At 42.2% G+C, this 25,370-nt stretch overlaps 5 protein-coding genes across 5 annotated transcripts; 1 reads left to right on the forward strand and 4 right to left on the reverse strand.

The window, feature by feature from the left end:
- Positions 1-1,716: 1,716 nt before the first annotated feature.
- Positions 1,717-4,162, reverse strand: BCR41DRAFT_333644 (ATP-NAD kinase-like domain-containing protein). Its single transcript, XM_022021898.1, has 7 exons — positions 3,882-4,162; positions 3,681-3,731; positions 3,382-3,573; positions 3,125-3,253; positions 2,838-3,011; positions 2,074-2,726; positions 1,717-1,974 (listed from the first exon to the last, which is right to left on the reverse strand). The coding sequence occupies exons 1-7, from the start codon at positions 3,982-3,984 to the stop codon at positions 1,795-1,797; spliced, it is 1,482 nt and encodes a 493-aa protein (XP_021883493.1). The 5' UTR covers positions 3,985-4,162; the 3' UTR covers positions 1,717-1,794.
- Positions 4,163-4,290: 128 nt separating this feature from the next.
- On the forward strand, positions 4,291-5,941 carry BCR41DRAFT_348929 (hypothetical protein). Its single transcript, XM_022023385.1, has 3 exons — positions 4,291-4,444; positions 4,632-4,728; positions 4,808-5,941. Exons 1-3 carry the CDS (start codon positions 4,326-4,328, stop codon positions 5,795-5,797), a joined length of 1,206 nt encoding a protein of 401 aa, XP_021883494.1. The 5' UTR covers positions 4,291-4,325; the 3' UTR covers positions 5,798-5,941.
- BCR41DRAFT_348931 (calponin homology domain-containing protein) lies at positions 5,852-7,210 on the reverse strand. Its single transcript, XM_022023386.1, has 6 exons — positions 7,133-7,210; positions 6,908-6,957; positions 6,694-6,782; positions 6,538-6,601; positions 6,290-6,454; positions 5,852-6,161 (listed from the first exon to the last, which is right to left on the reverse strand). Exons 1-6 carry the CDS (start codon positions 7,164-7,166, stop codon positions 5,985-5,987), a joined length of 579 nt encoding a protein of 192 aa, XP_021883495.1. The 5' UTR covers positions 7,167-7,210; the 3' UTR covers positions 5,852-5,984.
- Positions 7,211-8,026: 816 nt separating this feature from the next.
- Positions 8,027-8,623, reverse strand: BCR41DRAFT_348932 (hypothetical protein; the record flags this gene model as incomplete). Its single annotated transcript, XM_022023387.1, has 1 exon — positions 8,027-8,623. A coding segment is annotated over exon 1 (523 nt), but the record flags the coding sequence as incomplete, so codon positions are not given.
- A 404-nt stretch (positions 8,624-9,027) lies between these two features.
- On the reverse strand, positions 9,028-11,294 carry BCR41DRAFT_333651 (permease family-domain-containing protein; the record flags this gene model as incomplete). Its single annotated transcript, XM_022021899.1, has 4 exons — positions 10,903-11,294; positions 10,558-10,808; positions 9,656-10,461; positions 9,028-9,544 (listed from the first exon to the last, which is right to left on the reverse strand). Exons 1-4 carry the CDS (start codon positions 11,183-11,185, stop codon positions 9,028-9,030), a joined length of 1,857 nt encoding a protein of 618 aa, XP_021883497.1. The 5' UTR covers positions 11,186-11,294.
- Between the last annotated feature and the right edge of the window lie 14,076 nt (positions 11,295-25,370).

Raw genomic sequence — 25,370 nt, forward strand, 5'->3', positions numbered from 1 at the left:
GTCATGAGGTTCGAATGCCAATGTAGAAGACTCCAAAGCAGTCAAGAGGCCATTGAGTGAAGGAACAATAAACTCGCAGATCCTTTCAGCTATAGACACATTAGATTTTATGAGCGCGCGTGAAGAGAGTAAAATGAGCAAGGTTTTCACAGCTTAAGTCGCATCGGGATTATATAGGTTTCACAGCAAGCTTTCTATTACCATTCTCAGCGAGAACCAAAGTAGAGAGCTTGTCCAGATAGGACCAGATGGAGTCCAAGATAGATTGACGAGCGGATGTCCTTTTGTTAGCGATGACAAGAAGGTGAGCGACAAGATTGTATGTCAAATTGTCGGCTGGTGATTTAGCTACATCCAGATCAAAATGTAAATATAGAAAAATAAATTGATAAAACGATATTAAGTTCCTGTGGCTCCCATGAGCGCTTAAGAATAGGATACCAACAGATAAGGTTCTCACTTACCTCGACGACCAAATCCTGGGCCAAACTTGTAGTTTGGTAGTGAATGGAGATATGCAGTCAAACGAGGCACAAGTTCATCATCAAACTGACCTGACGACTCTGCAGCGAACTTTGCTTGAGCCATCAATGCATGTTGGTGGCGCATTGTCTGGTTTTAAAAATAAACATGATCGTTTATTGGTTAGTCCGTTCCAGTCGTTGGCACTATTTATTTTATTCTTATATTTCTTATCATTACCATGAGCCCGCCCTCAGCAAGCGAATGATCAGCATTGGCTACAGCTGCGTCTCCACCGCCATTCAGTTGGGGTTTAGGTGAAGATGGCTGGAAAGATGAAGGTAAAGCAGGACCAGCCCTGATAAGCCTGTGCACTTCCTCCGTGGAAGTCGTCGAATCCTTGGCCAGGGTCGTGGCCAAGGTTGACAGAATTTGGGCATGCAAGTCGAATTCCAAGCTGATGAAAAAGATGAATGAGGAAATGATGAGATGTTAAAAGGAAATGAGTGCATAAGCGATCACAAGTAGCCATAGACAGGAATAGTCTTTTAGACCGTATTCGAGTATCAAGAGTAATTATATTTCTTACGAATTCATAGTGGAAAAATAAATAGGGTAGAAAAGCGGTGTCTGGGGGCTACGACAATTTAGATGGGGATGGATTGAAGGTGAAGTTAAGTGCGATAATGGAAACAAGGGTGTCGGGAGAAGGAGATGATGATTCGGAAGAAAAAGAGGAAAAGGAAAAGGAAAAAAGAAAAAAGAACAAGGAGAAAGAAGAAAAGGAAAGGGCTTGACAACATGTGCACATGTGGGAGAGAGATGTGTTTGTTCACAAAGTTAATTTAATTAGAGTTGAGCATCGTCGCTTCGGGACAGGCTCCAGAAGACAATCAAACGGTTGTGTAACGTTTGGAAGATTTAGAACATTTAGATAAAAAAGACATTCACAGGGATGAGGAGACATCAGTCAGCATCAAAGCACCATAAAGCGAACAGCTTCCTCTTAATAAAACTTTTTATTTGTAGGAATGTGCGCACTGTTCATTCCAATGGTCGAAGAATGAAAATACCTTTGGCGTTAATCAAAGACGTATAGTATAACACATGTTCTTTGTAAATAAACACATTCAAATAAAGTAAATATATACTCGTATGCTTCTGTTTGAAAAAATAATCACATCCAACTCTTCAATGGTATCCGCTGGTTGCTAAAGAATTGTTCATACATCTGTCAAGGCTCTCATCTATTTTCTCTTTTAGTTTAATATATATATATATACAATACGGCAAAATGATATAATTAGGTTATAATAGTGGAGATTTGTCAATTTATTTGCTTCCACCACTCATACTGCGGGCGTAGCGGCCTTCGATACTTAATACAGAAACAAGTCCTCGATGTGCCTCGACTTGATAGGGAGCGTATGGTGTATGCTCGCCGTCCATTGAAATATAGCCTGACTGGTTCTGTGGCGATAGACGGAATGCCTTGACTTTCAAATAGCGTACCTGGGCATTTTCAAGAACATAACCTTATTCAGTTTTTTTTTTTTTTTTTTTTTTTTTTTTTTTTTTTTACATTAGTTTAGTCAGTACAGATGATAATACCTTTTCATGGAAAACATGAACTCCAGTTTCGACTCCAATCATAATCTGAACTCCTGCCATACGTCCAAGGTCCTTTGGGAAAATCAAAAGATCGATCAAGCCGTCGTTGGGTTGGGCAGCTGGATGCGAGACAGATCCCTTTGAGATCCATGGCAGCTTGGCTCCAACAACAGTCGCATAATGGTCTTTTTCGACGACCCATCCATCATTTTCCTTAAGAGGGTCTGAAACACGTCCATATCGATCAATAATCGTCCTGTGATCCTGATCTAGTTCATCATGTGTTTGATCCGCCCAGATTACGGGCTGGTTCCTGTACTCGTTATACTGCTCCTGAATCTTCTTAATATTATTCTCTGCAGGAATATAAGCTAGTTCGCAAGGGTAGGTCGCCTGTGACAGCAGCTTGCCCACAGCAGAGAAAGTAAACCGGGCCTCTCCCATCCATCGTAGGTGCTCGGATCCCAAGTCTACATCGGCGATCAATCCAAAAGACTGGAGCTCGAAAGAGAAAAATCTACTGGAATCACCTTGGGTGACTGAGCAAAGATCCACTGGCATGGCCTTTCCTTTAACGATATTAAGAACAGCATTCGCTACATGGGCTCCATGCTTTTCACCTAGAAGTGAAAATGACAGAGCATTACCGGAACCTATTTATTTCGTAGATGAAATGTTAAAGGTTACTTCCGATAAATTATTTGTAGCCTCTCTACTGAGGATTCCATTATTACAATGGTTTAGCATCAGTTCTCTCAACATACCACCGGGAACAGCACCAAGTGGAAGCTTATGAGCTATAATGGCGTCTGGACGCTCCATAAGTCCGTTGATAACCTCGTGAATAACACCATCGCCACTAACTGAGACAATGGCATCGTAAGCGCGAATGTCCAAGTCTCGAGCAATTTCTTTCGCATGGTATCGATGAGTGGTATCTATTGTTCCATTGTCAGGGGAAATAACTAGTTAGGAAATAGTGGGAAGATGTTGTCTAACATTACAATGAAAAACCATATTGCAAGTAATATATAAATATAGATCAACATACAAGTAAGGTCATAAGTGCAGCCAGCGGCCTTGAATAAAGGCTCTGCAGTATGTTCCCATATGCGCTTAGCATGACCCTGGCCACCGAAAGGGTTCACAAGGATCTTGAAGTGGCGTCCTTTCTTAATTCCTATTAGTCAATCAAAAATTGTTTTACCATCATAGCGAATTAAGAATATGATCCAGGAACAGACAGATGGATTTTCACATCTTTGCACAGGATTTAATGTTAATCATCTTAATACGGTATGTTAGTACCTTTATAAACATGGTTGAGTACATCGGTCCGCCACTGAGATGTCAAGGCCAAATCTTTGACATTAAATGTGAATATTTCTAATACAGATTCCTTATCAACACCATGCTTGGGTGCGCATGCTGCGATAACTAAAGAGTGCTCTTGCGAGATTGAGATGTTCAAGATCTCAACAGTTTTGAAAACTCGAAAGCCTGAAAACGCAAGTTTACCAAAAGTGGAACAAATTAAATTAAATGAAATAAATAAGCCCGTGCGTAGTTTTTATAAAACAAAAAAAAAAAAAAAAAAAAAAACGAACCAGACGATGCAGTAGGACCGCAAGGCAAACACCCAGCTTGTTGCTTGGATACTATCAGCAAGGAATAGACGATTAGTTGGGATGCAACCATATAAAAGTTACTGAAAACTATAGGCACCTTTCTTTATCCATGATGTATTTGATATATGGATAGGCGATAGGTATGCGAAGACGTTGTCTATGGTAAGAATAAATGACTACCTTCAACTTCTGGAAGGTCAAATTGAAGAACTTGGCCATTGTATGCAAGCTGAACTTGAAAATCTCCCAAATGAGCAGAGAGTAAGAGAGGGAATGAGGCCATCTGGAAGGAATAGCTGATTCTAGGATGAATTAATAATTATGTGTGTGGATGTGAGTGCGAGAGGAAGATGGAACGGGGAAGGAATCAATCAGGCTCAAGATGTTCAAAACGAGAGAAGGAAAGCAAGCTTGACCGAGAGCCAACAATTAATGAAAACCAGAAAGATGGGACAGGCACAACTTTTTTTTTGTCACAATTCATCCGCATGTCTTTCAACCATGAAGTGTAGTTTGCCATGTGGCTTACTTCACGATCTTCAAGAGAAGAGCCCTCACTCACTGGATCTCTCTCTCTCTCTCTCTCTCTCTCTCTTTCAGTTGTGCTTACTCATTTGCAAGCTCATGCCAACTTTTGCACAGGTGCCTGTGTCATTCAGGCACATGACTCATCGTAGTCAGGTCTTATTTCTCTATCGACACATCCTAAGGGAAGGTGCAAGGTTCTTTGATGAACGTGCAAGGTATTTAAGAATAAAGCGTTCTTCAAAAAAAAAAAAAAGACTCCAAAATCATCAAATCATAAATGTCAAACTGTTTTTTTCCTGCTTTCGATCGTCTATCTCAACCAAAAAAAAAAAAAAAAAAAAAAAAAAAAAAAGGCTTCAAGGCACATTTTGTACCATGAATCTGACTTTATTTTATCCCTAGCAATTGGGTCATTTCAAGTGTTCAGACAGCCTTTCACAGGCATAAACACGAGATGGATAAAAATAGAATTCAGAAAAGCATGAGTGATGCTCGCAAGGTAAAGATTTGTCAGTATAAAATCTTTTTAGTATCCTTATTGCCAAGGCAGCCACTAATTGAACACATTCCTGGTCCAGGCCCTACGTTTGCTTGAACGTGCCAATCGAATGGACTTCAAATCAGTGATGCGTCTACTACGACTATCATATGGAATTCAGGGTAAAGAGCGACATAAGCTACTCAAACCCTTTGTAGACTCGGCACGTATGCATACTCTTTCACCAGAAAAGCTTTCTCTTGCTATTTGCTCCAGCTCTGTCGTGTCATTTTCATCTACTTCGTCCGATCTGCTTTCACAACATCTAAGTCATACAGCACAAAGTCCGCAGCCACTCCACTTTAATAATCCGAGGACAGTGCCACCTATTATGGTACCTCCTCTTGAGGCACTGATCAGAAACGTCACAGGGAAAAGTACCGACCCGAGCTTGCCTCAGCCATTGTTTAAGCCGTTGCATGGGAGACGTGAGGCCAATTTACGTTGGCGCTTTTTTACCAAGCAGCTGAAAAAGGTGATACCTCCACTTCCAATGGAGGTTCGAGGGGAAATAGAACGTAAATCCCGTATAGGGCTGTCCAGATTTGATCGAGAACGTTTTCAAGACATCTCTAAAACAACCACAGACGACTGGATAGAGCAGGAAAAGAGTATTATTCAAACAATCAAGCTATGGAATAATAATGGGAAGATGCAAAAGAAAAGCAGATGGGAGAACGAGAGGTTCCATCCAAGTATAGGCGGAAAACCCGCAAAGCCATGCACAATGACACTTCGACTTTACAGACGGATATGGCAGCATTTGCTCGACCAAGTGCCTGTGATACATTCCAATATCAAGAGTGCGGAGCCTTTGGACAGAAAGAAAGGCCTACCAGATGAATCGGATGCTACATCAAAGTCGAATAAATGCTCTTTTGTTGTAAGCAAGAGTCCACTGTCGTATCAAGCACGTTACAATACTGGTTTGAAATTGCATTCCAAGGTCAATAGGTTTGATAAGATAGGGTTGTCCCAAGGAACAGTTCCTGAACCAACACAAGGGCGAAAAAAAATCTCAAAGTCATAGTCATAAACACACGGAAGACTTTGCAAAATTACTATTAGTAAGACTTTATTTTGTGGCAAAACGAGGCAGGGTATTATTTCATTTTAAAGTTGTTCATATTGCAATACATTGAAGGTGGGAAATGCAGCCCATAGTACGAGAAAATAAATAAATAAATAAATAATCAATTGTCTCATTAAACTTCAACCTAATCGATGCGTCCGGGATCAACACCACCAATCTCACGACGTCCTGTTCTTGTGCCAGACTGATTTGCTCCGCCACTGTATCCATACTGGAAGGTGTTAATAACTTGCTTTCCTGCATTTAATGTCTCTTCTGAGAATTCGACTTCATGCTTGTCAGCCAGTTTTGGTCCAAGGATCTAAACCACAAACCCCAAACAAAAAATAGTCAGAAGGGTTGGTTGTAAATATCACTAACAAAAAAAAAAAAAAAAAAAAAAAAAAACATTTCGTCCAAGTAAACAGAACGAAAGTAAAGAACTCTTACAGGGACATCATATCCTGCTTTAGCGGCGTGACGTGATAATGAGAAAATGGCATCAACAACCTGACCAGGATTCTTGTCCTCATACAAGTCGATAGTCTGAAACAGGTCATGCTTGGGACACCCAAGCTTTTCACATCCCTCCAAGAACTTGGCAATGTTCTCCATCTATAGCACCAATTTGTTTCTCTTCAGTTAGAAGCCAAGTCAAACAGGCACCTTGCAAATACTTCGTTGTCATAGATACAAACCTGAACAAAGGGCATTCTTGATGACTTGATCTTCACAAAGCCTGGGATAAGTATATTTATCAATCTGCTCCAAAACCAGTTCAATGAAATTGATATTAGAAATGGTGTTAAAAACTAGCACCCACGACCTTTATTTTTTATAATGTCTTAACTTACTTGCAGAGGATAACGCCATCTTTGAGAGAGGGTTGGAATTCTGGAAGAGGAAAAGATTCTCCAATGACTGTCTCAATCCACTCACGAGCCTATTGATTATTTTGTTGAAAAGTACATATTAAGAATTTATCCTGTTTTCTTTGCCTCATCATTTCATGATGTTGTATATGCCGCACTTTTTTTTTTTTTTTTTTAGTCAGTTACTGTGTTCTACCTGGGCTTCACGGCCAACATCGTATTTTGCAGCCAGCTTTGCAGCGATCTCTATGGTCCAGGCATCGAGATAGTGTTGTAAATTAAGTAAGTTGTAGTGACAGAGTTTTATAGTGATGACTTTTTTTTTACTGAAATAAAAATATGGAGTGAGATGACTGAGGGTCTACATTCAAGAATATGTACTGCAAAACCTTAATCCTGTAGATATTACAAACTTCATTACCTCTGTCAATACCGTATTTTCTAGGTGAACTCATGTCTTTTTATTATTATAATTGTTATTGTTGTTGGTGAATGGAATGAAGGATGGAGAACAGATGAGATTCGACGGATGAAAAAAGATAAATGAAGGGTTGATGTGAGCACGTGAGTTAATTAACTTTCTATTTCTAACTTTCTTTTACAGTACAAACAGGAAGTGAGCTGCTGGTCTGCTTCTCTTTCATTTCTCAGAGCCTCTTTTCCCCTATCGAATACGCAGAAAACTATAAAGGTAAAAGTGAACGAAAGGGCCACCCACTCCTCTCTCTAGTTTCCTCTGTCTTTCTGTATCAAATCTCTGGTGATCTGCCCACCAATACCTTCTCAATGCAGTGATCTCCCTTGTACTACACTAACGACGGCTTTACAAATGATCGGTATCGCCGAGGCGACCCACTTTAGGTCTGTCCTACAATACACCACAAGGCTGAAGCTTTTAAGCTGTTGCCCTCAATGGGCCATTGCATACTGCAATAAGGACCTTATATCGACAGTGGTTTGATTGTGTCAAGTGGAAAGCCACTCGGATGGATTTACTCTGCGACGAGCTGTTTGTGGAGATGGAGCCTTATTCACATCGCAGCAACCGACTTGATTAGAGTTGCGTTATCTCTGGTCGGTCGACCCAATGTGGGCCTTGGAATAATACAAATATTAGACCTGGCCCTGTAGCTCGATAATTAGCTGCAACGACCCCAATATTAACTCCTGTTTCTTCCAAACCGATTACAATGCGTTACCAAATCGGAAGGAAACTGCCATTTCATTTTATATTATTTTATATTCTTTTACTTTGCTTTATTTTATTAAATTAGGCTGCAACTCATGGGCCTTTGACTTTTATTTTTTTACGGACCATCGCTGTTATACTACGGTGCTGTTGAGGCGCTGCTCCTCCAAAGATACACACTCGCTACCGTCAGAACCAAGGCTGAGTCTAGTTCGACAGAATTCCTTCTGTCTGATAGGGTTGATCGAACAGTAGCTATATGGCATGTTCTCATAACACCCATAGTATATTACAGGCTTATCCTTTCTCATATCACGGCAGGTAGTTTTGTAGGGGACTACTCCGATGTGACCATAAACATTATGAGAGACACTTATTTCACCCAACTCAGTCGCATAATCCCAGCTGTCAACTTCTGTAAACTTGAGATTGAGTGTCCAGCCATTGTTTTTCATGGTGGTCTTTGATGCAAAATAGACAGTACGATATTGGGCTGCCATATCTCCGTTATCGTTCCAAAGCTGGAATCCGACGACTGCCTTGGTTGGATAGCTCACGATACCGACACAATACGCGAAACTAGCATGGACGTAGATAGGTCTTAGTAAGACCCCTAACAGTAGCAGGGCCAGGTGATGCAGCATTTGCTTGGATATAGTCATTTCTGTTAATAAAAAGAGAGTGGGATATGAATGGCGGGAAGATAACGATAACTGAATGTTTAATTTGCGACAATAAAAAAAAAAAAAGAAAAGAAAAGAAAATGCAAGCCCATAAGCAGGCCGTGCTTTTATTGCCATGGCGAACTGACGACAAGTTAAAATATCCTCGCAACAGACACAGCACTTCCAAAATTTTACCAGGTTATTAAAAATTCGAGAGCATTCACGCTCTGTACTTGGAATGAAGGGTAAGAAGTGCTCTCCAATCATGGAATCGTATCATCTGTACTACATTGTGCGGGCTCATTGATAATGGCGTTGGATTTACGACTTTTTCCAGAAGAGAAAAAGTTCCAAGAACTTTGAGAAAAGTATCTTTCCCAATGTTATTATAATGTCAAAATGTTTATGCTTAATAAAGTAATGATTAAGGAGGTGATGCTTTTTTTTTTTTTTTTTTTTTTTTCACAGGTGTTTCATGTCTGCCTTTTCTCCATTGACGGCCTCCTCCATCTGGGCAGCAATCTTTGCTGCTTGCTTGCTATCAGCTCGACGAACATCTTCAGCAATCTCCTCCTCCAAAGCTTCAGGTTTGTCCTCAGGTAAGAGTTGATTCAATATAATGGCAATAAGAGCGCCAACGCAAAAGCCGGTGGAGAGAATAATGTTAACAGAATCCGAAAGACCCTGCAAAACAGCCGAAGTACCGGTGTAAGATATAAAGTGAGTCAACGCATTTGGAATCAAAGACACTCCAAGTCCAAGAGAAATGGCGGCCGAAACAATGAAACGATCGCGACGAGTCCACTCAAGGAACGCGAGGATGCGCATGCCTGAAGAAGCCACGTTAGCGAAAAGGAATGTAGTCATACCCCCAAGAACTGAATCAGGGATCATGAGGAACAGTGTTCCAAACTTGGAGAAGATACCCATCAAGATTAAAAACACGCAACACATGTACCCAGCTGAGGTATTCGCACACCTTTGTTGTGGAGAAGCAGATAAGGAAACAGACAGAAAGTGATAAAGTTTAGCACCAGTGTCAACACAGCAATTAATATGACCATATTGATAGAAAAATGAATACTTTTACCTAGTTAGTGCGATAATACCATTATTTTGAGCAAAGACAGACATTGGAGAGTTGGTCATAATTGCAGACAAAAACCCTCCCAATCCATCAGCCAAGACTCCTCCTTGAACACGGGATTCAAATTCGCGACCTTCCACTGCCAGTCTGGAGACTTCACATGACGCAGTGACATCGCCGATTGCTTCTACCATGGTCAAAACATAAGTAACGAGAAGCGGAATGATGGCAGGTGCATAAATGGATAGAGGGAAGGTTGAAAAGTTTTTGACCCAGAGGAATGTAATAGTTGGGGCATTATCCAGAGCTGTAACGTCTGTATATCCAGTGGCAGCAGCGACGATTAGTCCAATAACGAGTCCAATGACAACTTGGGCATTGCGCATGAAGGGCGATCCGAAAAACTCCACAAACATGATAGTCATGAAAACCAAGAATCCAAGTCCAATCCACTGAGGTGACGCCCAAGGCGCTGCGTTAGGGGCACCAAGGTTGGGACAGACAGAAAAGAAGCCTTCTGAAGGCATAGCACTGCATGGACCAGAGCCTCCGGCCCACTGCGTCAGTCCAGTTCCAATGAGTTTAGCACCGATCAAAAAGACAGTGACTCCAGTGACAAGAGGTGGAAATAAATTCTTCATAATTTTGGGTGGCAAGAATGCGAGTGAAATCTCAATAATGGAGCACAGCATGCATGTGCCCAGAAAAGCGCCCCAAGCCTCGGGACACGGAAGATGTACTGGAGTTACACCATCAGGAGCAACACCCATGGGACACTGACCGCTCAAGTACATGCGAGTGGTCATAGCCTATTTAGCGATCAAAAATATATCGCATCGCATTTGCATGTTTTGCCGATTAATAAATGGACGATTTCATCTAATTACTTTTGCCAAAACACTTACTCCAAATGTGGGTACGAAATTGAAGCTGGTACCAACGACTGACAAGAGCCCTGTACCGATGTAATATCTTGTTCTGAAAATTCTAAAGCGAGTAATCTGGATCAGAGATAGAAGACCTGACGAGATCAATGAAGCCGAGAGCATATAGGAGCGAGTCGACATGTCGAGATTCATGTTTCCTGTCCCAGGGCCTGACATTATCAAAACAGGAGTCACTACTCCTGCAACCATAGCCAAAGCGTGCTGAAAGCCTTTTTTTTTTTTTTTTTTTTTGAAACGAAAAAGTGGTCAGAAAAACATGAATTTCATTGAAGACTGTTGGTCATCTGGTAAATAGTTTTTTACCCATGACGATTGCCAGCAGGATGGGGAGCTTTGTCTTGAGACCAAAAAAAGGCGGCTGACGAGTGTTTTTTTTGTTGAGACAAGGAATAGTGGGAATACAAAGGAAGCTGTAGTCGTAGTCCCCTAGCCATCCATCTTTGGTAAATAAGGCCTCACGAATGCTATGGAGAGTAGGAAAGGAAGCGGCTGTGTGAGCGAGATCATCCTCTTTTGGATCTGGCCTGACTTCATAGATAAGGACGTCTACTGGAGTCGGTGCGGATGTGATTTCGTTGGTAGTCATTCTGAAAGTATGAGTGTCGGATAATAGATAAGCGAATCAAGGATAATGAAGATCCCTTGTTATGGTTCTTAAGAGTGTGAATAAGACCTGAGGAGGGACGAAGGAGAAGGATACATTGTTTGAAGAGAAGAACTGATAAACGAAGCAAAAAAAAAAAAAAAAAAAAAAAAATTCCGAAAGTAAACACAAAATTTCAAGCCATTCATTAAAAATTACTCTCGGTGGCTGTGTGGATTGATGCATGCCTGTTTCTGTATTCCGTCTTCAATGATATCAGTCTTTCTACAAATATTTTTGTACCAACCCCGATGACCAGGTGTAGGGGAGAGGATTCTCCTGTCTCCTCTGCACAATAGCCTAGGACTTACTGGATGGAAAATGGTAGATAGAAAACATTGGAGCAGTCTGTGAGGATTGTAAGGGCTTTGTAGTTCCGGTTTGGTCATTTGATTGAGAAACATGTCGTAAACCCTCGAAAAGTCATGTACAACCTTCACCACTCGCCTGGCCAAGCACTTTGTTTTCTTAAATGCCATTCAACAGATTTTTACAGAAGGAGCAACGTTGTTAAAAAACTAGCCCATGTCTTCCTGCACACTGAGTGTTATTGAAAGATGTGCTTACTGTTGGCCCATTAGAAATACCTATCAGGACAGCAACCCTCGTTAGCGCTTTCTTAGGGACAGCTATAGACACGGTGCTTGATACTCTGTTATCATTCAACGCAATTGATCTTGCCACTGCCAATGTGCGGTTGTTCATGATCACTTTGTCTTTTTTTTTTTTTTTTTTTTTTTTTAATATCAATGTGCAAAATCCAACTCTTTTCGAGAACTTTATTTCGAACATTAAGACTAATGAAATGCAAGCCTGTGCAATTAGTATTGTGGAAAACAACATTCGTGTGTGTGTAGGAATAAGAGTGGAAGAAAATAACGAAAAAAGTAATGGGCAGCAGTAACACTACACGCTAATTTCACTGATACTTTCATTTCCTGATTTTTCTGCGCATGGTGCGTCAACAGAGTACTCAATGAGGATCTGTGCTCTGAAATAAGAGACGGGTCAAAACCACTGTTGTCACCGACAAAGATTCTCTTCCAAAGAAAAAAAAGCCAAAAAAAAAGGCATTGGAGCGTATTAAATGGTAAAAAGGTGTTATATATTCTTAGCATGATAACCAACATGAAGAATCCACTAGACTCCCTTATAAACGTTACATCGAAGCTTCGTCTTCATCAACACGGTCAAATAGAAGAGAGAGAGGGAGAAAGAGACTTTTCTTTATATTAATGTTGATGATCCAAAAGCACAAGTATATTGTCCCAATGCCTCTGTTATTCTCATCGAAAAGGGGCGAAAGACATGAACAAGCTGCCAGCACTGGATATGTTCCCGCATCGAGAGGCGGTCCTCAAGGCGCTACATCCTGAATCATCATTAGATTATCCTGTCCTGGGAGGTATGTCTTTACATACACCAACGACCCTTGAAATATTCTGCCATTCTACATGGCATGTCACGATCAGGTATCAAAACCCGATCTCTTTCCTTGTAATTATGATTTCAATCTCTTTTGTCTTCTGGTGGTTTTTTTTTTTTTTTTTTTTTTTTTTTTCCTCTGATAAGAATACGTTTCCTGCTAATGATTCGAAGCTTTTATGGACTTGAAATTGTCTACGCAAACATTGAATTGACATTATAAAGTCAGTCGGCTCCATGCAATCCTCATCTAAAACATTGAATCAACTTCTTAGTGCCTGTTGGCTCTTCCAAGCAGGCTTGAGCTCAAACCAGAATCTATTACTCCTGCATTCAGGTATTTCATTATAACTCATTCTTGTACATCGTCTCCACTCTACCTTCTGTCTTCTACTACTCCTGAATCCCTGCAGACTCGCGCTCTCCTGCTTTATCGCCTTGGAATCAATTGTTTCCTCCATCTCCATCGCTAGAAAGACTATGCTCCAAGGACACTAAGGGTTGGCACATCGTCACATGTTGACGAGATGGTAATCTAAAAACCTTAGAGAGAAATGGACGAAAAAAGAGAGAGGAACACTTTAAAAACTCCTGTGCGTACACTTCCAGTGAGCATTCATGTACAGACTTAACAGACATGCTCGAGTATCCGAATTGAGAGAATGACGCGTGGAACGGCAAGCCCATCCTCAGCTCAAAGAGATGGTGATAGAAAAAAAAAAATCACTTACTAATTGTCTGTAATTAACACCTTCCGGCCTCCTTCCTCAATTACAAGATAGTTAAAAGCACCATGGCGACAGTTGTGTCTACAATTATAATCTGGTTGCATAAAAAAACAGCATTGACAAGACAATAAGTTGGTTCATAAACCTAATTATCAGTCAGGTTGCATACTGTTCAACCCAGATAATGATGACTTTGTAAGCCATGTCCCCTGCATTATAAGGAGCTGAAGATCTAAGCATCTGAAAAAGTGTAGAGCGACATTTGTGTTACGTGTGGGAAGTTAAAAGAAAAAAGAAAGTCAAACCTAATATCGCCTTGATATAGTGATATTTCAGGCAAGTGATTTACCAACTGACTTCACCATTGACGGACAAGCGTTGTCTCCTAATTCAGTCTCTCCCTATTGCCACATCTTTAGATCAAAGTCCATCTATACAACTTCTATTGACTTTTATTTAGTGGCGGCGTCATGCCTCCACGATGACCTCTCAACGCTTCTAATCGAATTTGACCCTCGTTTGTCTCTTCTCTAGCCCAGACTTTCATAACAAGTTAAACTCCTGTTGAAAACCACACAGGACCCGTTTTCCTGTTTGTTTGCTTCACTTTCAACAGATAATCTTGCCTTCCTGCAGCCTTATGTAACCCCAAGGATTCCTAGACCCCAGCTTGACTCAGAACAATCTCATCCAGAACAAAGGCTGCTGCCATCTTGAAGCCTCATCCTAAATTAAGTATGGATAAATCTCCTTAGACACGCTTTCTCTCCAAACATTGATTCCTACGAGCCAGCCCTTTTGACTATTGTACCAACCTATTGCAGTAGACTACTCCGAATTTGGTCTCGAACCAAGCTTGTTTTGCCTTTGTATCGGAGGGTCAAGCTTGTCGCTCTTTTTGGTTAGCCCTTTTCAAATATAAATGGTTTACTTAACAAAACTCTTATAATTGAAAAGGACTAACTAAAAAGAGCGACAAGCTTGACCCTCTGCTTTGTATAACTTAGATAGTTCAAGGCTGATGTAGGTGTCATGAATAAAAACAGTGCTCTCTGCTCTGACTTTCCTATACTTTATCTTGCTCAAAGCCAAAGTCTTTGATAGCACCTGCTTGCAGTGTCCCTGTTCGACTGATGAGTCAAAACAAGTGAACAGACGATCTAAGGCTCCTTCTGTGCTCTTTGCCTAGGCCCAAATGGGCAGTAAAGTATAACCTTCAATCTTACCCTTGATTGGAATGGTAGGATGAGAAGACTCGAGCTAAGCTTATAGTCCCAAGCTGACCCTGGTCTTGCGCTGGCAGGCATTGAAGATTGTAGACATGAATACAGGGGAGAACAAGCTCATCATTTCCACTAACATGCAAAACTGAATCAATAATTCATTTCAATGTATTTTTTTTTTTTTCTTTTATTCCTAAGAACCGTATATGCATACAACATTCATACTTTGTTTAATTAAGCTCCCGTCTTCTTCTACGTTATAGTTATGCGCTGTGATATTGGCTTGTCTCATTTGGAAAGCTAATGACTTTTTTGTTCGTTTAGGCTACTGGTTCAGTTTTGTAGGTGGTCTAAAATGTTACCCATGACAACTTCCGGACGTCATATAATGCAAGTAAAAGAAAGACTTTTCCCTCTTTACTTTATAAACGCTTGCTTAATTCTGTCTTAACTATATCTTCACGGAATATGAGACCAACTCCACAAAGGGAAGTCAACGAAGCCAGGAGGTTAATGATGGGAGGCATGTCTACTAGGGAAGCAGCTGCTAGCGTTGGTATATCACAAGGGACGGCCACCAGGATCTATGCAAGAAATAAGGAGTACATACCAGTCAATAATGACGGTCGATGCAAAAGTCAAGGTAGTGTTCTAGGGGGATCTAAGGGTGCAATAAAGGTATCTTTATTCAGGGGGAACTCTGCTACAGAACTAGATAGAAAAGTAGACCTATTTATACTAGTTAATGTCCTGTTGCAAGGAATGCTCTAGAAATATGGGCGAAATACTATGTTGCACAAAATTATTATAGTGATTTCGCTTGCATCCTTCCCGTCATGAAGAAACCTATTATCTTGTTTTTCTTGAAGCCTCAAAGACGGCAAGCGCCTCTTTAGCGTTTGCGAGCGAAGATTTTGTTTCCCAAGTGGCTTCATCTAATGGATAGCCTTTCCAAAGAACGAGCCACTTAGGAGTTTTGCCAAACATTTTGAAGTCAATGATTTTGTCGACTTCATACTCCTCTTCTCCATCTACCAGCTCGGGGGCAGGGCGTGGTGGTGAGCGGTCGCCGAATTCACGAGGTGACTCAATATAGGGGCGAAGCAGATCGGCATTAAAGACTGGATGCTGATGCATGTCAGGCGGTAGTTCCAGCTTGTAGGCATTTTTATTGACCTTCGAAATGATCTTGTAAGGGCCTATGTACTCAGGTTCCAGTTTCTGCGACGGCCTATTTTTATGTCCCGCGACAGAGATGTTTTCCGAGCTTAAGAGCACCATGTCACCCACAGCAAACGTAGCAGGCCTGCGAGTTTTGTCCGCTTGGGCCTTTTGCCTATTCTGCGCTTCGATGATGGCTTCCTGAGCTAGCGCCAAATTCATCGACTGGGTTCGAACAAAATCACTGACAGCCGGAACATTGGTATCAGGTGGCTTTAAAAGAGATCCAGGGACTAGTGGATGGTGACCATAGTTCAGAAAGAATGGGGAGAAGCCTGTCGTAGGATTGACAGAGTTGTTGTATGCGAACTCCATCATAGGCAGTAAAAGATCCCAGTCGTTTTGCTTGTACGATATGTAAGAGCGGAGCATTTCTTCTAATGTTCTGTTGGCGCGCTCTGTTTGTCCGTCTGATTGTGGATGGAAGGCAGTAGACATGTTAAGTTTAGTGCCCATGAGCTTCATCAACGTTGTCCAGAACTTGCCGGTGAAACGTGAATCTCTGTCTGACACAATTGTCCGAGGCATGCCGTGCAGTCTAAAAACATTGTCGAAAAAGAGTCGTGCAACATCAGAGGCAGTGTCGGTAGTTCGGCTAGCGCAGAAATGAACTTGCTTGGACAGTTTGTCCACAAAGGCCGTGATTGTCACGAACAGCAAGTAATGTCTAGCTCATGAGTTGATGAATGACTTTTGTCTGATTCGAATCTGAAAAAGATCACGTGTGCTTGATTAATTTGTTCCGCTCATTTCCTTCACTCATTCCTCCATGCATAGTTTGCCTGTCAAGCCAAGTCGCGTCTCCTAGTTTTCTAGCTCCGTGAATAGCTCCAAGGATTCTAGAAGAGCTATAAACCAATAACCAAGACTTATAGTGCCAAGGAACCTTGAAATAAGATTGCACCAGATATCTTCCTCGGATCCTGTGTATTAAGTTAACTCAACACTTGGAGTTCCGCATATGGTAAAAGTACTTAGGAAATATTTGAGTAAGCTTTATTTAGAGTTCTTGAAGCGCGTCTCCGCTTCAGTCAAACAAGTATAAATATGATAGATTTGTAACATAGTAACCTCAGTCTGCAATAAAACTATTCTTGAATCTCCTAAGTTCATTCTTGTTCCTAAATCACTTACCTTCTCTTGCACTCGTCCTGTCAGTCCTTGACATTGCAGACTCTATACAATCCTTGTCTTGTCTCCCCCTAGTTCTCAATAAAAATATTTCCTTTTTCTTGTCCACTGTTTAACTACACCTTTCCTTGTCCCTTACCTGTTCCACCATGTCACAGAACCCCCATCCAGAGATCTATACTCCGCGAGCCCTCGAAGAGCTTGCTCAAGACCCTAACGTGGATCCTCGCCAAGTTCTAGCACACCTACAATCCCACGCTGAGGCCGTTAGCGGCATGCAACAGCAAATCCAGAATATCCAAGGCATAATGAATCAACAACATGCACAACTAAATAGCAATCCTGATCCTGCAGGGCTAATCACCCTCCGTAGTGCCATTGAAGCTCTTGCAGCACAACACCAAGAACAAAGGAGCATGCAGCGCACCTTTGAACGGGACATGCAGTCCATCTTAAATCGCCTTGCCAACCGGGCCACCGCCCCCGCTGTACGAACTGCTGTTCCACAGTCTATCGCCTCTAAATTCAAGGGCAACAGTGAGGAGCTGTCTCTTTCCGACTTCCGTGCCCGCCTCCAAGTTGTTTTTGCCCGCTTCCCCGATGCCTTGTCCAGCGATGAGGACAAAATCAATTATTCCCTCCAGTGCCTAGATGGCGACGCATCTCGGCACTTCGCTCCATACATCAATGGAGAACTTGAGGATGTCTCTGGTGTCTTGACTTCGTATGAAGTATTCATCGAAACCCTTGAAGAATTCTTTGGTGATCATCTTGAACAAGAAGACGTCGAGCACCAGCTCTCCTGTATCCGCCAGTCAGGTTCCATGATCGAGTACGTGACAGAGTTCCGCCGCCTTGCTGCCCGCAGTGGTTGGAATGACCGAGCTCTCAAAGCTCGCTTCAAGAAAGGTCTGTCGAGCGAAATCCATGGCCTCCTGTTACCCCAATGGTCCAAGTTTAAGACTGTGCACGAGGTACAGACCGCTGCGATCGATGCGTATAGAAATCTGTCCTCGCATCGTCGTCAGCGACCTCGTTTTGATTCCTTCAAGTCTCAACATCAACCTGCTCGTCGCCCTCCCCCAGCGGCTACTTCTGCTACAACAACCTCCTCCTCAGCTCCATCTATGGCAATGGATGTAGATGCTATGCGCGCTCGGCGCCTCACACCCGAAGAAAAGAAGCGCCGCAGAGATATGGGTCTTTGCCTGTACTGTGGGGGCGCTAACCACATTGCTCTGAATTGCCCTACCAAGAAAACCATCCATGCTTCGGTTGTTGAAGCCGAATCGGGAAACGACTCTGCCTAGGCTCCGACGAGGAATGGATCCTAGGAAATATGCTCACTACTTCCTCGCCCTCAAGACCTAGAATCTGCCTCCTAGTTAATATAACCTTGTCCCTGCCTAGTCAACCCCCTGTCCAAACCAAAGCTCTCATCGACTCTGGGGCGCAAGCTTCTTTCATCGATGTGAGCCTCGTCACGAAACATAACCTCATCACTGTCCCCTTGTCCACTCCCCTTCGTCTCAACATGGCTGATGGTCAGGCCAGCCTTCACGGCCTTGTCACTCACCATGCCCCTGTCTCCCTAGCCATAGAAAATCATCGTGAAAATTTGTCATTGAACGTCACTAGTATCCAGCACCCAGTCATCCTTGGTATCGATTGGCTTGAAAAGCACAACCCTGCCATAAACTGGAAAAGGCGACTAGCTTCTTTCTCTGATGACTTCTGCAATAAAACCTGTTTTGAACAGTATCCTGTCGTGTCTTGTGAAACAATCTTGTCTAGCTTTCTTGCTTCTAGTTTCGTCCCTAGTCTTGCTCCTAGTCTTGATCTTGAAAATAATATATCTGTTAATGATTATTATCTCTGTCAATTACTCTCAGAATATCTTGAGGACCTATGTCCTACCCAGTCCTTGATCTCTGTTCCTGACCTCTCTTGTTTTTCTCTATCCCTGAATTCCAGCACCTCTGAACCTTGCCCTGTAACACTCTCTGAATCTTTGCCCCCAACCTATTCTGAGTTCACACCACTTGTCAAAGAAAAAGAACTTGGAACTCTGCCTCCTCATAGACCCTTAGACCATGCTATCTCTCTTGAACCTGATTCCAAAATTCCATTTGGCCCCTTGTATACTTTGTCACATACTGAACTCGAAGCCCTTAAAGAATACCTCGATGATAATCTGAAAAGAGGATTTATCCGAAGGTCAGAATCCCCTGCCGGCGCTCCTGTCCTATTTGTTCCAAAAAAAGATGGCAAACTCAGACTTTGTGTCGATTATCGAGCCCTCAACAAAATAACAATCAAGAACCGCTGCCCCCTACCCTTAATATCAGAGACCTTGGACCGAATACGGTTAGCACTCATTTTCACCAAGTTAGACCTCAAGGGCGCGTACAATCTTGTTCGTATAGCTAAGGGTGACGAATGGAAAACCGCCTTTCGCACTCGGTATGGCCATTTCGAGTACCTTGTGATGCCTTTCGGGCTCACCAATGCCCCAGCCACCTTTCAAGCCTTTCTCAACGAGGTCCTTCGTAGCTGCCTTGATACCTTCGTCGTCATCTATTTGGACGATATCCTGATTTATTCCAACAACGAGGAGGAACACGTCCACCATGTGCGTAAGGTCTTGCAATTACTTATGGATGCTGACCTCCAAGTCAATTTGGAAAAATGCCAGTTCCATGTTACCACCGTTGAGTTTCTCGGTTACGTGATCTCTCCTACTGGCATCTCCATGGACCCTGCCAAGGTTAAGGCTATCACATCATGGCCTACCCCTGCATCTGTGCGCGACATCCAAGTGTTCTTGGGCTTTGCCAACTTCTATCGTCGCTTCATCAAGAATTTCTCCAATGTAGTTTCGCCTATCACAAGCCTCCTTAAAAAAGATGTGCCCTTTGTCTGGGGTCCTCCTGCTCAAAAGGCTTTTGACGAGCTTCGAAGGGTTTTCACAACCGAGCCAGTCCTGTCTCACTACAACCCAGAAAAACCATGCTTTCTCGAGCCCGATGCTTCAAAGCACGCTTTGGGCGCTGTCTGTAGCCAGGCGGACGACAAAGGAGTGTTGCGGCCTCTTGCCTACTATTCTCGCTCTCTGACACCCCCTGAGCGAAACTACCATGTCCATGATACTGAACTCCTAGCCGCTGTAGAGGGTCTGGAACAATTCCGCCACTACTTCGCGTACTCTCAGTTCCCTGCCACCATCCTAACTGATCATAAGAACCTCGAGTACTTTTCTGAAAAACGTTCCCTAAGTTCTCGTCAAGTACGCTACGCCGAACGTCTATCCAAGTTCAAGTTCCGCGTGGTCTATCGCCCTGGCATTCTCAATGGTGCTGCTGATGCCCTCTCTCGCATGCACCCTCCTGAAGGGGAGGAAGACGCTGTCCATGACGCGATCCTGCCCAAACTAGAACCATGGGATACAAAATTATTAGCCGTAGCCACACATCAAGAATCAAGCAGTAACGACATCACTGCAAGAATCAAAGAATCCTACCCTCAAGACGAAACAACAGCTGCTATATTCCACAGCCTACACCAGAAGCCAGAGTCCTACCCAGAGCATGCTATCGAGGATGGTCTGCTATACCATAAGGGCCGCATCGTCGTGCCCGCCAATGACCGCATCAAGCTGGATATCCTTCGTCACTGTCATGACACCATCATCACGGGTCACTTTGGAGTTCATAAGACCTTCGAGCTTGTAGCACGAACCTATCATTGGCCAAAGATGCGTCAGTTCGTCAAGAAGTTTATCCTTACATGTGACATTTGTCAGCGCAATAAGACCACTCACCACAAGCCATATGGCTTATTACAATCCTTGCCTGTACCCGAGACACCATGGTCCTCCATTTCCATGGACTTTATCACTCAACTGCCACCCTCTGAGGACAAGACTGCTATCCTAGTTGTCGTAGACAGATTCACCAAGATGGCGCACTTTATCCCATCAACAGACAATATCGACGCCGCAGGATTAGCCACTTTGTTCCTACATCGTATCGTAGCTGTCCATGGTCTCCCGGATGATATCATCACTGACCGTGGATCCCTGTTCACCGCACAATTCACTCGAGACTTCCTTCAGGGCCTAGGTGTGACTCAGAATCTTGCTACAGCATTCCATCAACAGACTGATGGTCAAACCGAAAGGACAAATGCTACTCTGGAACAATATCTACGTTGCTTTCTAAATTATCAGCAGGACAACTGGGTTGGTCTGCTCCCTATGGCAGAATTCTGTTACAACAACACGGTCCACTCATCCACCAACCAGACGCCATTCTTCGCGCATCAAGGGTATCACCCAAGATTCAGTTTCGTAATCCCGAGGGTTGCTGCCAGTAGTCCTAGTGCTAAAAATCGTCTACAAGTTTTGAAAGACGTTCAAGAAGACCTTCAGTTTTATATTCGTGAAGCCCAAGAATCGCAAGAGCGTAATTACAACCAACATGCTCAGCCACAGCCATCATTCTCACCTGGTGACATGGTGTGGTTGTCAAGAACCAATATAAAGACTACCAGGCCCTCTGATAAACTCGACGCTAAACGACTTGGACCTTTCGAGATAGTTGAAGCCGTTGGAACGCGTTCGTTCCGACTTAAACTGCCAAAAGAACTTTCACGACTTCACCCTGTTTTCCATGTCTCTCTGCTCGAGCCCTACCATGCTAATTCCATCCCGGGTCGTGTCGCTCCGCCGCCTCCTGCGGTTGAGATCGATGGCGAAAACGAATACGAGGTCGAAGAAATCTTGTCATCAGAATTTAAGAATCGACGCTTCCGTTACCTAGTCAAGTGGATTGGTTATGATGAGCCTACCAAAGAACCTCCTAAGAATCTCGAGAATAGTCAGGACCTTGTTCATGACTTCCATGAACGCTACCCACACTTACCTCGGCCACCTGGGTATTCGCCGCGATCAGGAGATCGCTCATAAGAGGAGGGATTGTCACGAACAGCAAGCAATGTCTAGCTCATGAATTGATGAATGACTTTTGTCTGATTCGAATCTGAAAAAGATCACGTGTGCTTGATTAATTTGTTCCGCTCATTTCCTTCACTCATTCCTCCATGCATAGTTTGCCTGTCAAGCCAAGTCGCGTCTCCTAGTTTTCTAGCTCCGTGAATAGCTCCAAGGATTCTAGAAGAGCTATAAAGCAATAACCAAGACTTATAGTGCCAAGGAACCTTGAAATAAGATTGCACCAGATATCTTCCTCGGATCCTGTGTATTAAGTTAACTCAACACTTGAAGTTCCGCATATGGTAAAAGTCCTTAGGAAATATTTGAGTAAGCTTTATTTAGAGTTCTTGAAGCGCGTCTCCGCTTCAGTCAAACAAGTATAAATATGATAGATTTGTAACATAGTAAACCTCAGTCTGCAATAAAACTATTCGTGAATCCATTCTAGTTCTCAGCTCATTATCATTCTTGTTATTCATTCACTTACCTTTCCTTGCAAACCCTTTGTCAGTCCTTGACAGGTTGCCAGTGGTGCTTGCTCTTTTGTGGGCACTTAACGTAAGCGCAACAATACTTTAAGCGCAGGAGAGCTTATTGTATGTGCATGAGAACCTTGCTTAACGTCGGGGTGAGCCAGTCATCCGCTCTTCAGCTGAGGAATATTGAAGAAGCTGGCCCCTGGGAGGAGAAAGGAACTTTGGCCTAGAGCACTTTTTTGGGGCCGATTGCATTGGGTGTGAAAGGTCAAACTACCCACAACTCTTTTTCTCTCCTATTCAATCCTACGGTAGTGAACGACGGCTTGCGGAAAGAACTCGGGCCGACAGCATCTTGGTAACAAAGTCTTTTAACGGCAGTGGCACTAACTGAATGAAAAACTTTTTTTCGCTTCATAAAGATATTATGAAGCAAAGCTTTCTTATTTGACAGGGTGTATAACAATGGTTGTGAAAAAGCATGTGTAGTGTTTGTTAGGGGGTGTATATAGAGTGCGTGGCAGGGTGAATGCAATGATAATGCTAGTGGTGCATTTATATTACTTTTTTTTTTATTTTTTTTTTTTATTTTTTTTTAATTATTATATGACTTCTATTATTTCTACTGCTTTAATTACTTGTATTATTTTTATTACTTTTACTATTTTGGTTTTTTTTATGTTTTATTACTTCTTTTTTTTTTTTTTTTTCTTTTTTCTTTTTTCTTTTTTCTTTTTTTTTTTTTTCTTTTTTTTTTTTCTTCAATTTATTTATTTTTTTTATTACAAGCCGCTTAAGGGGTGCATGAGAAATATCTTAGAACTATTATTTTTGAATTTTTGATATGCTTCGCTTAGAGCTGTATGCCCTGTGGACTCTTGTTTTAAAAAATAGAGAAAACACTCCGCTTTGAAAAATACTTTAGGCATCCATGTATACCTTTCCCTCCATGGATCGTGAATAAAAGGCTTAAATGGGCCAGAGCAAGCTCTTTGAAGTAGAGAGTCAACAAAAATAAGGGAAATGATGTCAAGGACTGACAAGAATAGGTTTATTGCAGACTGAGGCTTGCTATGTTCTATGTTACAAGTCTGTGATATTTATACTTGGTTGACTGGAGCGGACACGCGCGGCAAGAACTCTAAATAAAGCTTACTCAAATACTTCCTAACGACTTCTACCATGTGCGGAACTCCAAGTGTTGAGTTTACTTAATGCACAGGATCCGAGGAACATATCTGGTGCAATCTTATATCAAAGTTCCTTGGCGCCATGAGCCTTGGCGACTTGGCTTGACAGAGGGAAGCTATGCATGAGGGAATGAGTGAATGAGGGGGTGAAATTTTTTTTTTTACAGTCCATTAGAATTCTATTCTAGTATAGTATAGGAGCTCTGCTTATTCAATAAGACATTAGTAAACAAATGGCGACTATTGGCTAATTACGACATTGATGGCGATGGCAGTCCATGGAAGTGAGACAAATGAGGATGAGAAGCCGTGACGGTAAGATTGTTTGAAAGGGAAAGGAGAATGAGGAAGGAATGTTATACAATATCATGACTTGCATCAGATCTGGCACAAACTATATTTAACTTTTATTTTTTTCATCCCAAAGTTTATTAATAACTCCTAAGCCGAAAAAGAAAAGAAATGGCTCTGAATAGAGACTTATGCTCAAGCATGGGCCAACACAAAATATCCTAAGGTCTCAGCTCTCTTATTTTTGTTGTTTCCTAGAGTGGCTGTCAACTTCAAAAGAGTTAAGACGAGTCTGCTCTAATGCAAGGGAAATCATTATAATAATTTTGTGCAACATAGTATTTCGCCCATATTTTTAGAGCATTCCTAACAACAGGACATTAACTAGTATAAATAGGTCTACTTTTCTATCAATGGTGCGTGCCAAAACTGATGCAATAATTTGCATTTTTTAACATTCATTCCTCATTCTCCTTTTCCTTTCTAATGATCTTCCCTACCATCAGCGCTTCTCATTCTCATTTGTCTCACCTTCGTAGACTGTCATCGCTGTTCTCATCAATGACGCAATTAGCGAATAATCGCCATTTGTATAGTCATGTCTCATTGCATCAGTTTTGGTAAAAAGTACATGTCAGGTTTGTCCATCCCTTACTTCTTATTCTTTATTCTTTCTTTATAGCACCATCACCACTGATACACCAAGCGACACTCTACATATCTGCCATATCTTTATCATAACATGAAATCATTATCCAAATCAACTATCCAAAATGCAACTGCTCTACTTCATCAGGGAAAGTCTTCCAGAGAAGTGTCAAAGAGTTTAGGGATATCTGTTACCTCAGCTCAAAGGATTAGGAAAAGAGGCAAAGAAAGTATTCCAGTGCTGAGAGGGGGCCGACCCTGCAAAGTTACTAAGAAAACGAAACAGCTTTTATCAAGATTTTTTGACATGGGTGTATTGGAGACCCTAAAAGATGGCCAACAACTTGTTCAATTGAGGGAAGGAGTGCAGGTTAGTAAATCGAGCATCAGGAGGTTCCTTATGCAGGATGATATGGGGGCATATGTAAAACAGAAGCAGCCTGATCTGACGAAGAAGCAAATCTATGCTCGATATAATTTTGCAAAGGATCACTTGGACTGGACTCTAGAAGACTGGAAGAACGTCATGTTCTCAGATGAGACCATCTTTAGCAGAGTTGGGTCCTGCGGAAGAAAGTACTACTACAAGCATCGATGGGATAAAACTCTACGAGCACATCATATCAAAAAGACAAGGCAAGGCGGTGGAGGCAAAATGATGTTCTGGGGTTGTATAACTTACTACGGACCAGGCGATGGCTGCTGGCTCCAAGAGAAGGTGGATTCGGTAACATACGTCGACGTTCTCAAGGATTATATCTTTAAGTCCAGGGATTACTACTTGATGGATAAGGACAAATTA

Source organism: Lobosporangium transversale, assembly GCF_002105155.1.
Source record: "Lobosporangium transversale strain NRRL 3116 chromosome Unknown BCR41scaffold_9, whole genome shotgun sequence".
Lineage (NCBI taxonomy): Eukaryota > Fungi > Mortierellomycota > Mortierellomycetes > Mortierellales > Mortierellaceae > Lobosporangium > Lobosporangium transversale.